The 14,773-nt window shown below is 46.9% G+C and overlaps 3 protein-coding genes across 6 annotated transcripts in view; 2 read left to right on the top strand and 1 right to left on the bottom strand.

The window, feature by feature from the left end:
- Window positions 1–10,543, top strand: part of KPNA6 (karyopherin alpha 6 (importin alpha 7)) — a 59,780-nt gene extending 49,237 nt beyond the window's left edge. The window contains exons 8-14 of the mRNA XM_008578238.1: window positions 290–389; window positions 655–818; window positions 1,008–1,086; window positions 2,467–2,592; window positions 2,891–3,018; window positions 3,591–3,769; window positions 5,240–10,543. Coding sequence (XP_008576460.1) covers window positions 290–389; window positions 655–818; window positions 1,008–1,086; window positions 2,467–2,592; window positions 2,891–3,018; window positions 3,591–3,769; window positions 5,240–5,427 — 964 coding nt within the window. The 3' untranslated portion in view covers window positions 5,428–10,543. The remainder of the gene's footprint in view (window positions 1–289; window positions 390–654; window positions 819–1,007; window positions 1,087–2,466; window positions 2,593–2,890; window positions 3,019–3,590; window positions 3,770–5,239) is intronic.
- Window positions 10,544–13,215: 2,672 nt separating this feature from the next.
- On the bottom strand, window positions 13,216–13,812 carry LOC103594943 (putative uncharacterized protein encoded by ZNF503-AS2). Its single transcript, XM_008578245.1, has one exon. It carries the CDS (start codon window positions 13,810–13,812, stop codon window positions 13,216–13,218), a length of 597 nt encoding a protein of 198 aa, XP_008576467.1.
- The window catches only part of TXLNA (taxilin alpha), a 15,820-nt gene continuing 14,448 nt past the window's right edge, over window positions 13,402–14,773 (top strand). For 2 of the 4 annotated variants that reach the window (XM_008578237.1, XM_008578234.1), the window contains exons 1-2: window positions 13,402–13,460; window positions 13,883–14,062. In XM_008578237.1, coding sequence (XP_008576459.1) covers window positions 13,897–14,062 — 166 coding nt within the window. In that variant the 5' untranslated portion in view covers window positions 13,402–13,460; window positions 13,883–13,896. The other 2 variants (XM_008578235.1, XM_008578236.1) reach the window with 2 other exon arrangements.

Raw genomic sequence — 14,773 nt, 5'->3', positions numbered from 1 at the left:
TATGTCTTATCTGCAAAGCTTTGCAGGCTTACTCAAGATTTAGCCCTCTGTTTAGTTCTTATTATCTATGATATTAATTAACCATAGCTGGTCCTGCACAGGATTATTCTGTGGAGAGGCTGGCCTCCTGGCCCAAACCGGCTTTATTAACTTAAGAATATGGGTAGGAAGAAATAGACACACTACTAGAGTCTTAGGAATATGATTGAATTTGCCCCCCAGGGTTCATTGGCAGCAGCTCTATGCCAGGGCATCAGTGCTTAGGATCTGACTTTACTGTTTCCTTCAGACTCCTTACCAAGTCCACACGACTGACAATGACACGGAATGCAGTCTGGGCCCTGTCAAATCTCTGCCGAGGGAAGAACCCACCCCCAGAGTTTGCAAAGGTGAGTTTACCGATCTCTAAGTGACAGCAGATTCCTTCATACGGAGTTTTTAAGTCTTTGGGGGTATCCCTGAGAGTCTCAAATCATGGGAAACTGAAAGAACCAATTGTCAATGAAGTAAGTGAATTTGTGTGCCTGGGTGGTAAAGTGCAAAGATAGGCCTGAAGATTTGATATAGTAGAGATCCCTAGGGTCTAGAATTACTTGTTGGGGTTAGTGCTGGTATAGCTCTGCCCCGCCATGAGTCTCACTCTGCTTCCAATAGGTCTCTCCTTGTTTGCCTGTACTGTCTCGCCTACTCTTCAGCAGCGACTCAGACTTGCTGGCAGATGCTTGCTGGGCCCTCTCTTATCTGTCTGATGGCCCCAATGAGAAGATCCAGGCGGTCATAGACTCTGGAGTCTGCCGGAGATTGGTAGAGCTTCTGATGTGAGTAGTCCAAGTTAGAGAGGGTTCAGGTTTCCTAAGCTTCTCCATGCTCAGACTAAAGAGTCACAGTCAGCGGTCTGCTGTCCTACCCAAAGGTCTGGAGCCATGAGAATGCTGCCAGCCTTGGTGGTCAGCAGGACTAAACATGGTGTGTTGGCCCTCTGCTGATCAGATCTTCTTCCTCTGTAGGCACAATGATTACAAAGTGGCTTCTCCTGCCTTGAGAGCTGTGGGTAACATCGTCACTGGGGATGACATCCAGACCCAGGTAAGGAGAAAGAAGGTGCAGGATTTTAGCTCAGACCAGCTATGGGAGAGCATTGTAGAAAGCTGCTTGTGGACAAAAGCCTTCGCTGTAAAGGGCTCTAGTCCTGATGGGAGGCAGCATGGTCTAGGAGAGAAAGCATGAGCTTGAGCATAAAATTCCACTCTCTGTATGATCATGACAACTTGGTTCTTTCTTTTCTTCTGTAAATTGAAAGCAAATCATCATCCGGTGGGTGCTTATGAAAGAAAACTAAATGGAATAACTGGACTTTGTTTGAAAGTGTATAGTTTAGTGGCATTAAGTATATTCACATTGTTATTCAGTTATCACCACCATCCATCTCCAGAACTTTTTCATCATCTCAAACTGAAACTCTATACCCATTAAACTCTAACTCCCCATCCCCCCAACTCCTCACCCCTAGTAAGCACAATTCTTTTTGTCTCTGTGTTAGGCTGCCCTAGGTACCTCATATAAAGGATTCATATAGTAGTTCTCCTTTTGCATCTGGCTTATTTCACTTAGTATAATATCTTCAAAATTCATCCATGTGTATGTATATACATTATTTTGTTTATCCATCGATGGACATCTGGGTGGTTGTCACCTTTCGCTACTGTGAACATTGGTGTACAAATATCTGTTCAAGTCCCTGCTTTCAGTTCTTTTGGGTGTATACCCAGAAGTGGAATTATTGGTTCTTATGGTAATTTTATGTGTTTGTTTTTGTTTGTGTTTGTGTTTTTTTGTTTGTTTGTTTTTTTGAGGAACCACTATACTGTTTTGCACAGCTTCTGTGCTATTTTGCATTCCCATCATCAATGCACCAGGTTCCAGTTTCTCCACATCCTTGCCAACAACTTGTTATTTTTTGGTTTTTTTGATAATAGCTATTCTAATGGGTGTGAAGTGAAATCTCGTTTTGACTTGCATTTCCCTAACCATTAGTGATATTGTGCATCTTTTAGTACATTTATTGTCCATCTGCATATCTATTTTGGAGAAATGTCTATTGAAGTCCTTTGCTTTTTGTTTGTTTGTTTATTTGTTTGTTTTGTGACTGGTTGGTACAGGGATCAAACCCTGGACATTGGTGTTATCAACACCAGACTCTAACCAGCTGAGCTAACCGGCCAGCCCCACCTTCGCTTATTTTTTAATTAGGTTATTTGGGAATATTTTTTGTTGTTTAGTTGTAGGAATTCTCCATATATTCTGGATACTAATCTCTTATCAGATAGATACTTTGCAAATATTTTCTCCCGTTATGTGGTTTTCCCTTTTTACTCTGGTATCTTGATGCACAAAAGTTTTTAATTTTCATTAAGTCCAATTTATCTAATTTTTCTTTTGTTGTTTTTTGTGCTTTTGGTGTTCTAGGTCATTCTTAACTGTTCAGCCCTCCCTTGCCTCCTCCACTTGCTGAGCAGCCCCAAGGAGTCAATCCGGAAGGAAGCTTGCTGGACCATTTCGAACATCACTGCAGGCAACAGGGCTCAAATACAGGTAGAACAGGCAGGGAGGCTGAGGGGCATGAGTGGCATAGGAACATAGGAGGTTGTGGGATATTTATTTCCAGAAGAAATAATTTGTTTCCCTTTAGAAATTGGGTATGTGCTGTTGGTCAAAGATTCTGTGTAGCCAAAGCTGGATTCCTCTGTAGCCTGTCACATATATGGGAAGAACAAAGGAGAACTAACAGGAGAGAAGATGTCTAAATTTCAGCCGATTTGGGAGCTGGATTTACTTTCTCTTTTTGAAGTCACTTTCTCCTTCTATCCCCCTTCCCCCAATCCTCTCTCAGGCTGTCATAGATGCAAATATCTTCCCTGTGTTGATTGAAATCCTTCAGAAAGCAGAGTTCCGTACAAGGAAAGAGGCAGCCTGGGCCATCACCAATGCCACATCAGGAGGAACCCCTGAGCAGATCAGGTATCATATTCCTTTCCCGTTTTCTTGAATGACATGTGTACTCTCTCTCTTTGCTCATGGTTTACAGATGACCTCTAAACTGCTTTTGCTGGGATAGGTCTACTCCCTAGTCCAGCTACAATAGGGTTTAACTGATAAGCTGCTATATTGACACTGGAATCTGGAATAGATTCCTGTAGATCATGATATGTAGTACCTCTTTTCCCTCCTGGATAATAGAAACCTATGACATCCATCCTTCCTCTACTTCCTGTCCTCCAGAGGACTGAAATCTATGTGATTTCCATTTACTCATACAAATGAAGGGGAACCATGCTGTGGCTCAATCAAAGCAGCTTCTTTGAAAAGGAGGAGAAGTCTCTGATAGCATCCACATGTGAAATGAACTACACCACTAGCAATGGGAAGGTGGAGAGATTGAGACAGAGAAAGCATGGATGGTTATCAAGGCTCAGTAAGAGTGGATTGCTGACAGTGTTGACATGTATGAGGAAGACCACAGGCCAAAGCACCTGCCCAGCGCTTCACTTGCCCTGCGCTAATTTAGAACTTGCCTGGTCTCTGGCCCCCAGGTACCTGGTCTCATTGGGCTGCATCAAACCACTGTGCGACTTGCTGACTGTTATGGATTCAAAGATTGTACAAGTGGCTCTCAATGGACTGGAGAACATCCTGCGGCTTGGAGAGCAAGAGGGCAAGCGCAGTGGCTCAGGGGTCAATCCCTACTGTGGCCTCATTGAGGAAGCCTATGGTATGTGTCCTCTCCCCAACCTCACCTCCCCCTTAAATAGAGAGATTCTAAGTCAGAACTTGGGGGCTGTAAGCCTCCAAAGTGTGAGGGAGGGTGTGCTGGGGAACATCCGTATGGGGGGGGGGGTTGGGGAACACCCATATGTGAGGGGGGCATGTGTTGGGGAACATCCGTATGTGAGGAGGGCATGAGTTGGGGAACATCCGTATGTGGCGGGGTGGTGCTGGGGAACATCTGTATGTGAGGGGCGGGAGCTGGGGAACATCCGTGTGTGAGGGGCGGGAGCTGGGGAACATCCGTGTGTGAGGGGCGGGAGCTGGGGAATATCCGTATGTGAGGGGCGGGATCTGGGGAACATCCATGTGTGAGGGGGTGTGCTGGGGAACATCTGCAGCTTCCATGAGACTTGAGTTTGAGTCTCCAGAAACAGTTAAGAACTCCTGCTCTAGGATGTTATACCTTCCACAGGGTTTCAGATGTTCCATGGCAGTAACAGGCTTGTACTGATAGCTGGGATAGAGCTAGGATTTGGATTTGGGTCATCTTTTTTTTTTTTTTTTTTTTTTCCTTTTTGTCTTTTTTTCGTGTCCGGCAGTGGATCGCAACCCTCAGTGTCGCGCCCGTACCGGACCGGGACCGGCAACGGGATCGCAACCCTCAGTGTTGCACCCGCACCTCGCTCAGCCAGTGAGCGGGAACCGGTCTGTATGTGGGATCCGAACCCTCGGCGGGAGCGCCGCTGTGCTCCCAAGCGGCGCACTGTAGCAGTGCGCCACCGGGCCGGCCCCAGGGTCATCTTTTGAATCCAGGATTTTATCCCATCAGTTCCTTCTCCCTCTGAGGAGCAATAGATCAATTCTATTTCTGACAGGCTCTACCTAATAAATAAGTGTGGCACAGATGTGAAGATAAAGATCCAAAACTGATAATAGTCAGGAGCTGGAAGGCATGTGTTTCCAACAGTTTCTGCAAGTTCCAATAAGAGTGCTGAATTGACTCATCACCCATATCTGAGAAGAGAGGCTAATGATTTGCCCAGGTCATGCAGCTAGTTTAAAGCAGAATCAGGACTAGAACCTCTAATTTCTTTTTTTTTTTTTTGTCCTTTTTGAGACCGGCCGCACCGCGCTCAGCCAGTGAGCGCTGTGAGCGCACCGGTCATCCCTCTATAGGATCCGAACCCGCGGCGGGAGCGCTGCTGCATTCCCAGCGCTGCACTCTCCCAAGTGCGCCACGGGCTCGGCCCTAGAACCTCTAATTTCTTAACTGACATTTTGCTGTCTTTCCTTTGGGATTCTGTAGTTTTGGGAAGAGATCTTGACTCTCCTCTTTCAGGTCAAAGAATAATCTGATCATATTATTTGTATTTGTAAACACTAACATACCTCAGGGAAGGAAAAATAGATAAATGTTTCATCAGTCCACAGGAAAGCACTCACACTTCACTCTCTCTCCTTCTTGCCACCATAGGATTGGATAAAATTGAGTTTCTCCAGAGCCATGAGAACCAGGAGATCTACCAGAAGGCCTTCGACCTCATTGAGCACTACTTTGGTGTAGAAGATGATGATAGCAGTCTGGCTCCCCAAGTGGATGAAACGCAACAGCAGTTCATCTTCCAGCAGCCTGAGGCCCCCATGGAGGGCTTCCAGCTATAATGTCTGCCTCCGGGGAGGGGAGGGGATGGGAAGCACCACCAAACAGCAGAAGAGCAGCCCTCTGGTGGGCGGGAAACCAGCCCTCCCACCATCAGCCACCACACACCTCTGCTGCCCTGGAGACTGTGCTCTTGACCTGCTCCGCCCCCTTCCCTGGAGGGATCACCCTCTGGACAGACAGAATCATCTGAGGCTCACATTTGGGTTTTGTGACAAGAAGGGGACGTGTTGGGTTTTTCTTCCTTACACTATATTTCGGCTACACACATGTCTTTAACCCAGGAGCCCAGGGGTAGACAAAGGAGGACTGAGGTAATCAATTAATTTGCACCTTTTTTTATTTTTCTTTTTTTATTTTTTTCTTTAGTGGTGACTTCCTTCCCTTTTATCTTCCTTCATCCTTCTCAGTCGTCTGCCCTGATCTGTGTAACTCTTATCTTGGGTACTTGAGAAGATGGAATATTCCAGAGGTGGGAGGTGGGAGGGGAGGGGAGAAATCCAAAACAAAGTGTTGTTGTTCTGACAGAATATTAATCTTGTATGCTTGGATTGAGTTATTTAATTTTTTTTCTTTTGCACATTTTTCTTGTATTAAAATGGCTCTTCCCAAGAGCTATGAGTTCCTGGTTTTAGGAATCCCAGCTGCCAGCGTTGTCTGGGACTAGAGGCTGATAGGGAGGCCACCATGAGACACAGGCCCCTCCCTCCCTCTGACCCCTTGCCCAGACCACTTTAGTTCGGGAGATCCCCCTCACTCTCCTGGGGCAGGTACACCAGTGGGAGTGGAGGGAAGGAGTATAGGCCTTCAGACGGGGCTTCCCATGTGTAGCTACTGATCCCATGTTTCCTACTCACCTTCCAAATGGTGTAACCCACCTTCATTTGTTTACTTGAAAATTCCCCTCAGAGTTGAGTGAACCTTTGAGGTGGCTGTATTTTCTCCTAAGCTTGGGGCGGGGGAGCTATGGTCATTCCTTTCTCCTGAAGACAAGGTCCTTGCTCTGGTAACCCATAAGTTACAGAGGAGGTTGGAGTGAGAGAGTCATGTATTGGGATAGTCAGGGATCCCTGCCTTTGGCCTTTCTTCTTCTTCCATAGTTGGATCATGTATATTTTACTTCCAAAGGAGAGAATGTCAAAAAGTTCTGTATTTTTTTATATTCTGTATATTAGGTAGGTCAATTTTAATTGGTCTCAAGAAGAACTGTCTGTAATTTCTGTAGGTAGGATACTGTGAGGAAGACCAAAAAGAGGTGTGGAAGGTCCCTTGCTCAGGAGGCATGAGCTTGGTCCTTTTCCTCTCTGCTTGGATTCTGGACCACCACCTGGGACCAACCATAAGCTCTGAAACCTTTTATAAAGCAGGTCAGCCTGGTCTGATTGTTCTGGTACCTGAAGGGAGCAAGAATGGTGTCAAGGCCTGGTGAAGTCTGTCACTCTAGTCCTCACTGCTGCACATCCTGCTTTACATCAGAAAAACCCAGAAGGCAGTCTGCCTTCTCAGATTGGATCTCAAAGGCCGTTGTCCACATAAGTTATTAGACATGGCTGCCTCTCCTGTTAGCACAGAAACTTAGCAGGCTAAATACTTGTGTGAGAGCTCTTGGTATCTTCCCTCTTTGGGATACTTGTACCTGGTTTGAGTTTTCCCTTCCTTGCGACAATTATAATCCAGATGCCTTTTCTTTCTCTTTGAGTAAAGCTAGTGCAGTGCTTCAGTGGCTTGCCTATGCCTCCGGATGGATTACATGATAGTAAAGCCCGGATTTTGGGGATGGGGTGGAGGAAGTTGTCAGCTAAGTGTAGACCTTCAATGGAGCTGAAGGCACAATCAGCTCTGCCCCCACCTCCCCACTGTGGTTAGTCAGAGGTGCCCTGTTCCAAGCTATACTTTTCCTTCCCCAGAAACTATGCTATTCTTGTTCCCATTCCTACATGCCTCCTTCTGGCTCAGATCAAATCCATGCCCTTCTGCCTATAGATCTTAAGTTCAGGTGCTTATTGTTGGCCATTGGTCTTAAATTTGCTCTCTCCTTCTAGTGTTGAGGTCCCACTCCAGAGCCATTTCCTGAGAAAGTTGGTTTAGGGCTGGCATTTATCACTGAAAAATGACACCAGTGTTATATCACCTTGATAAATTCAATGCCACTCAACAGCTTGGGAATAATGACTACCAATCCGCAATCTCCCTGGAAGGGAAAGGGCTGGACCTTTTCATTTGGCCTGCTGCCTCCATTACAAAACTATAAAACGATTCTACAGTTCAAAGAAAATCTCCCCACTCCACCACACCCGCCACCCCCTGCATCCCATCATCCTTGTCCGAAGAGCAGAGCAACTTAGTAAGATCTCCTTTGTACAATCTCAAGCAACAGTTAAGTCCCTGACATTGGGGCCATATTCTTGAATGAGACATACAAATCCTGCTTTCCCAACTGTTCCTTCAAAATCTCTTCGGCTCTGGTTCCTGTACCACATGGAAGACTCTTTTTTGGTCATTGGCTGCTGCTTTTAAAGCCAGTTTTTTTTAAGGCCTTCAAAAGCTGAATTCTACTGGGGGCATAATGTGAAGACAGATTACTCATTAGAGAAAAGTGGCTTCTAGGAGCTTTCTTTTGTGTCTTCCCTCAGACCACGTTTTCCCATTATCTTCCCGTAACCCCTTTTCAGTCAACAAGTGAAGTTCTTCCAGCCCACAGAGGCAGTAACATCATCTTTTGTATCTCATCCTCTCCTTTGGCTATCTTTGAAGCAAAATATTTTAGTCCAGGCTTGAGAACCATTCTTTGTAGGCAGCTCCCATCTGGACTCCAGAACCTGGCCTAAGTGAGGTCAAAGGCTTTCCAGCAGATTTCTGAAAGGTTATTGCCAGGATGCGGGGTCTTCCCAGCCTGCTATAGGGAAAAGCATGGTAAGTCAAGGCTTATTGTTGGAGTCCTCATCTGTTAGCACATGGCTGGTATATCCATTTCAAGATCTCTGCTGGGAGTGGAGGTATCTATGTATGGATTAAGAGGACAAGGAACCTTCTTAGCTACTGTGTTCAAATACTGTTTTGAACAGTGCCTGCTATTCTTTATTGTTAGCCCCTCTAGGCAACCTACTCCCGAATCATCTTCTCTAGTACTAACAGGGTCTCTGGTGTTAAAAGCCTGCCTTCAATTCCCAGCTATCTCCAGTGACCTCCTGGCCTTGATGTTGGCTGTGATCTGCTGGTAGACCATGTGCCCTCAGCTGGCCAGCCTGGTTACTTGGGTTAGTTGACACAAATTAACCCTCCAAGGAGCAGGTGTTGATGACCTCAGTTTTCAGAGACCCTTGGTGTTTCCCTTACCAAGAACCCTTAGATCTATTCCTTCATCTCTCTTTGCCCTGGAAGATATCTTCCAGGAGCCCTATTTTCTGGAGCTGAACTGCACAGATTATAGCTGCTACTGTGGGAGAGGAAAAGAAGGCTCTTAGGCACAGGCTTTCTATTTCTCTCAAGCCAAACCAGTTCAAAATGAAAACTATCTAGCAAAATGAACTGCATTTCTATTTTCTCATGTCTGCCTGCCCTCCCTCACCCCTTAGAGTTATACCTGTTTCTAGCACATTAGAAGGGAAGGAAAGGAAAGCCTAGTAATAATAACCTCCTCCCCCCAACATGCCCTTCTGTGAAGGCCCCGGCTCTTGTTCAGTCTTTATCTCTTCTGCCCTAGACTCACTCAGCTTGGTATCCATCATCTTGAGTATTCCTCAACAGATTCATCTTGTGGGCTTAGATTCTAGATTCTCAGTTGAGGGCAAGGAGCCAGTTTCTCCAGGTTCCTGCTGATACTCCTGGAACGCAGTAGGGACAGCAGGCTGGGGGCCTCAGGAATGTGTGCGCCTGTTGCCTCCCTGGCAGGCTGGGGAAGAGTGAAAAAGGCTTAGTGCACTGAACCATAGGGAATGCTCATGACCAGTAGCATCATCTTCCAGGTAGTACTACCCTAGAAGTTAGTGAGTGTGAGACTGAGGTTGCTCAGAGTAGGTTTCTTCCACAGCCATTTAGAATTGCACATTCTAGACCAACCTTGTCCAGTATTTTTTCTGTATTTTAGCTTTTAGATTCTTTTGTTAAGGCAACAAGCTGAGAATTTGGCCCTACTGGGATCCATGTAGTGTGCACTAGCTGCTCTTTGTCCAAGGCCTTTATAAATGATTCAGTCATCCCATTGTCTATCCCTAACCCCACTCCCAGATTAAGACCATGGCAAGGGAAGAATTTGAGGTCAAGACTAAATCTGTGAATTAAAACTTATTTTTCCTCTGAGAGGGCATTTTGCTTCAGGCCTGGGCTATGTGAAGAACCAAAGCTGGCTACCAGAGTTAGAAGAGGCAGCATTAAATTTTAGGCCCAGAACACCCTGGCAGCAAGGTTTGCATAGTGTGTCCAGTAAGCTTGGGCCTACCTAGCTACTTCTGGGCCAGCCTGACTTCTGATGTTCACATTAGCACATACCTGAACCCCTCTGCTAAACACCAGCCCTGGTCTCCTGTGCAGGTTGGAATTTCAGCCCCGGGTTTGGGAAGAGAGAACTGAATGCCATGTCCTGGGGGTAATAAGGGGAATCAGAGCTCAGAGATCCTAAGATTGGCTGGAAACCTCTGATTCAGAGGATTTCCTTAAATAGTCCCCATCTACATGAAACTTCAGGCCCTGTAGTTATGTGTTGACTTTTTTAGCCAGCTTTTGTAGGACTGCCTTTAAGAACAGAAGGGGGTTTGGGATCCCAACCACTCAACAGACTGGATATCCCCCAAGATCAGGTTGGGTTTCCAGCTACGGACCTAGAAAGGTGAACAGAATCTTTCTCCTCACTGGTATTTCTTCCCAAATCATTTGCTTTTATTTTTCTAAGAACAAAAACTCTGGCTGTTTTCCATGTTCTCAGGGCCCCTGGGTAGACAGACAAAGTCTGATGATTTCAGAGCAGACATAGGCCAAAAAACCATGGCATTGAGTGTGCTGAGTCCAGACAAAATGATATTTATATACACATCCAAATTTGAAGAGAAAATGTATTTCTTTAGGTTTCAAACACTGTAATAGATATAAAGCAAAAATAAAAACCTGTTGCAAAGTTCTAAATTGTCTTTGGTTTGGATTGACCCTAAAGACTAGATTTTGGGGAAGTCAATGAGGAGAGAGGGTGTTTAAACTTGTAGCTTGACGGGGTGAAAAGAATTACACAAACCTGCTCCTGTCATAAAGTTTTTAAATCGGCTTTATTGAAATATAACTGACATGCAATAAATTGTACATATTACAGTTTGGTAAGTTAAGACATATATGCACCCATGAAACCATCACCACAATCAAGATAGTGAACATATCCATCACTTCCATAAGTTTCCACATGCCCCTTAAGAATCCCTCCTTCCTGCCACACCCCCAGCAACCACTGATGTGTGTTCTGTCACTGTAGTTTAGTTTGTATTTTCTAGAGTTTCTAATTTCATCAGCACTGCTCCACAGCCCTTTGAGCCTGCTGAGGTCAAATATTTAACAAAATCCTCCCTTCAGTTTAGATCAATTCCTAAAACAGAGATTACAGAAAAGCAGCCAAAACGTTGATTGCACCCACAAGGGAGGTTTTGGTGGACAGATAGTTTGTGTTTAAGTTTTAATTAGTTGCCAACATTTAAAAAAATAAATATCTGTTTTGAAAAATACTATCTGGGCCTGAGTTTGTGCTTGGCAGCAATCTGCAAGAGCTGCTCTGTGTTACTACAATCACCCCCACTGCCAATTGTCTCCCTGAGTCTGGCAGGTGCTAATATTGTTGCTATATATTGTTTTATAACAAGGGAGAAAGTAACTTCTTAACCCATATTTCTATCAAATTTTCTTACTCCTTGCCTGCCCACTCCACTCATATTACTACCCAGCTGGCCCCTGTAGGCCACTGTTGACCCTTCCTGCTACACCTTCCACCCCTTTCATGCACTTTTTTCTTGCTTATATTCTTTTCTCTGCCTAGAACACCCTCTTCCTTGTTGGATTTCCAATATGCTATTCTGGAAATAATCAGGGTCTTGGTTTCAAGAGACCTGGATTTCAAACCTTTTGAGACTCAGTTCCATCATTATACTATTGTTTCTCAATGTTACCTAGTAAGTATGAACTTTGGTGCTAACTAAGGGTTGGGGAAGACAAGACACAGAACTGCCCTGAATTCTCTTTAACTGAGACTTTGGGGAAAATAACAATCTTAAGAGCCCTAAAACAATGCCCGGTTAGAACAACAGTTCACAATATTCTCTACCCCCAGCCTGATTATATAGGCTATAGGACCAAAGCATTTAGCCAACAGTTCTTGCAAGATTCGCTGACTTGTAAGCAAAAAGTAATGTCAACATCTCACACCTCACAGCTTATGCTGTAACAGAGCTCCATCCAGACCTAGGGAGCTAGGACAGATTGCAGAGCACTGGGAAGGCTCTGAGGTGACCTTTGGGCAGGGCCTCAAAAGATTTTGGTTTTTGCCACAAAAGCATTTTGGCAGAGTAGCATCCGCAAAATTTTGAGAAATTCTGGAAATGGTAAAAATATAGATGGAGCAAAAAAGGCAGAGGAGATGGGGATGATTGGCTGGAAACTGGCAGACGCCAAACCACGTAAGTTTAAAATTCCAGGCGCATGGACTGTTGTTTTATTCCATTATCTACAGGTAATGGGGGAAAAGAATCACGATCTCATATTTGGAGGAAATTTTGGCTTTTTTCAACTTTAGACCCAATACGACTGGGACCTTGTCTGTAGCAACTGGACCAGGCAGAAAATTCTCATGAATCTGCCTGAGGCCAAATTCCCCCTGCAGGGACCCTCAGCCACTTCCTGAGGGACCGACTGCCAACCTTGTTCCCTGTGATAAGGGAAAAAATAACCTACTTTCACAAGTTACCTTTATTCTGCCTCAGAGAAAGCCTGCCACGGTTGCTATTTCTTCTGGGTAAAAGGCAGGGTTGCCAAGTAGTTATGATGGGTGCTGGTGTCAATTCCTTGTTTTGAGTTCCTACTTTTGAGTACTCAATACCGATGTGACCTTGGACAAGTTATCTAACCTTTGCCTCACCTCCTCTTGTGTAAAACGGGAATAACCAATAGCATTTATCTTGATGAGGCTCAAGCTCTCAGATATTGGGAAAGAGCTCAAAGAACTGCTATTGTTTTTTGTTTTTTTCCTTTTTGTCTCTTTTTTTGTGACCGGCAACGGATCGCAACCCTCAGTGTCGCGCCCGTACCGGACCGGGACCGGCAACGGGATCGCAACCCTCGGTGTTGCCCCCGCACCTCGCTCAGCCAGTGAGCGGCCGGTCTGTATGTGGGATCCGAACCCTCGGCGGGAGCGCCGCTGCGCTTTCCAAGCGGCGCACTGTAGGAGTGCGCCACCGGGCCGGCCCAGAACTGCTATTGTTAAAAGCCTCCATTAGAACAAGGGAATTGAGGCCCAGGGAAAGGAAAGAATGTCCAGCCACACAGCAAATTAGTAATGAAGTCAGAACTAGAATACGGTCTCCTGATTCTCAGCCCAGGACTATCCTTCGTACCGAGCCCTCAGAGTTCCTTGAGTCACAGAGTTCACAGTAAGAGGGGAAGGGTTGATGGACGCGTGCAGGAGAGAATAACCAAGCTCAAGGCTTTGGAGGCCCAATCACCGCTTCCGCGAGACAAAACCGAGGTTGACGAGGGTAACCGTGCAGAATGAGTGACTCCCTTCGGACCCCAGAGTACCTGGCTCCTAGGACTAGAGCCTCCTTCTATTGCATCTTGGGAGCTGTGGTCGCCCGGATGCATGGAGGGACGTGTAGTCCTTCCCCTCCCCCGCCTTTCCAACTCACCCGCCTCCAAGGCCGCCTTCGCTTCGTCTTTCCCAGCAAGCCCCGCGCCCGCGCCTCGCCATTGATTGGCTGAGGCGGGAGCAGGCGGCTCTGCCGGCAGTGGTTACCCAGGGTTTCCGGTGCGAGGCCAGAGCTGGGGGAAGCTGTCGGGCGTCGGCGGCGAAGTACGTACAGCGGCGGCTGACGGGACGGGACGGTCGGTGGGTCTGTGAGTCCCGACGCTCTCGGCCGGGAGGGGGCGGGAGTCGAGCGTCCCGCCACGTCAGTCTCCGGCCCCGAGCCAATCCGGCGCTCGGCCTGCGGTGAGGGGGCCGTGTTGAGCCGGGAAGTGGCTCCGGGGAAAAAGGAGGTCGCTTGCCTCACCCGCTCCAGGGACAGCGCCCCGATAACCTCCCCGCGCACGCCAGACTCCCCTGACCGGCCGGAGACCGGGAGGACCGTTGGCCCCCGCCGGCGAAGGGCGGCCAAGTTGTTAGTTTTAAGCAGCTTTGTGTGCCGGGTGTTGGGATTTCTCATCCAGGCTGCAAGGAATTTCGAACTCTGGAAAATAGCAACTGTGTTTCTAAAGGATCCGCTTCTAACCTAGCATTGCAGATCACAATGAAGAACCAAGACAAAAAGAACGGGGCTGCCAAACAGTCCAACCCCAAAAGCAGCCCGGGGCAACCGGAAGCAGGACCAGAGGGAGCCCACGGGCCGCCCACCCAGTCGGCTCCTGCGACGGAAGCTGAAGGTTCCGCCAGCCAGGCTCCGGGCAAGACGGAGGGTGTGTGCCAGCTCTGCGTGTCCAGCGGGCAGGGGGAGGAGTTTTGGTCCCGGCCTAGCTTCTTTAGGGAGAGGGTGAGGCCACTGCTTATCCGGGAAGGAAACGTAGAATGAGAGGCCAGTGCAGAGTCTGTGAGATCCCCACGGTTTCCTGGGGAGTTGGTGGAGCCTCACACTCTAAACATAGGAACAGGACTCTTGAGAGAAGGCTCTGAGAGAATAAAATAAAGTGGCAGTCAAATGGGACACCCAAGCAGCAAATCCAAGTCCCATTAGAAACACCTCAGTAGCTGCCCTTCATATCTGAGGCATTTCTTGAACTATCTGAATGGCAAGAAATGTCCTTTGGGAGGAAGGAGGTGGACTAGAAGTTGAGCTCCTGCTACTCGCCAGGCCTATGTGCCGGATGCTTTACATGCTTGACTTTTATGCCCGTAACAAACATATCTGGGTGGCAGTGAGAAAAATTTATATCATCTTAAAAGAAAGTAAACTGAGTCTTAAAGAAGTTAGGCAACTACAACTACGATTTGTCAATTAAAAACGTTTTGAGAGGGCCGGCCCGTGGCTCACTCGGGAGAGTGTGGTGCTGATAACACCAAGGCCACGGGTTCGGATCCCATATAGGGATGGCCGGTTCGCTCACTGGCTGAGCGTGGTGCTGACAACACCAAGTCAAGGGTTAAGATCCCCTTACCAGTCATCTTTTTGG

Source organism: Galeopterus variegatus, unplaced genomic scaffold (genome assembly GCF_000696425.1).
Source record: "Galeopterus variegatus unplaced genomic scaffold, G_variegatus-3.0.2 Scaffold1648, whole genome shotgun sequence".
Classification (NCBI taxonomy): domain Eukaryota; kingdom Metazoa; phylum Chordata; class Mammalia; order Dermoptera; family Cynocephalidae; genus Galeopterus; species Galeopterus variegatus.
The sequence above is the reverse complement of the archived record's forward strand: the minus strand, read 5'-3'. Positions and strand labels throughout refer to the sequence as shown.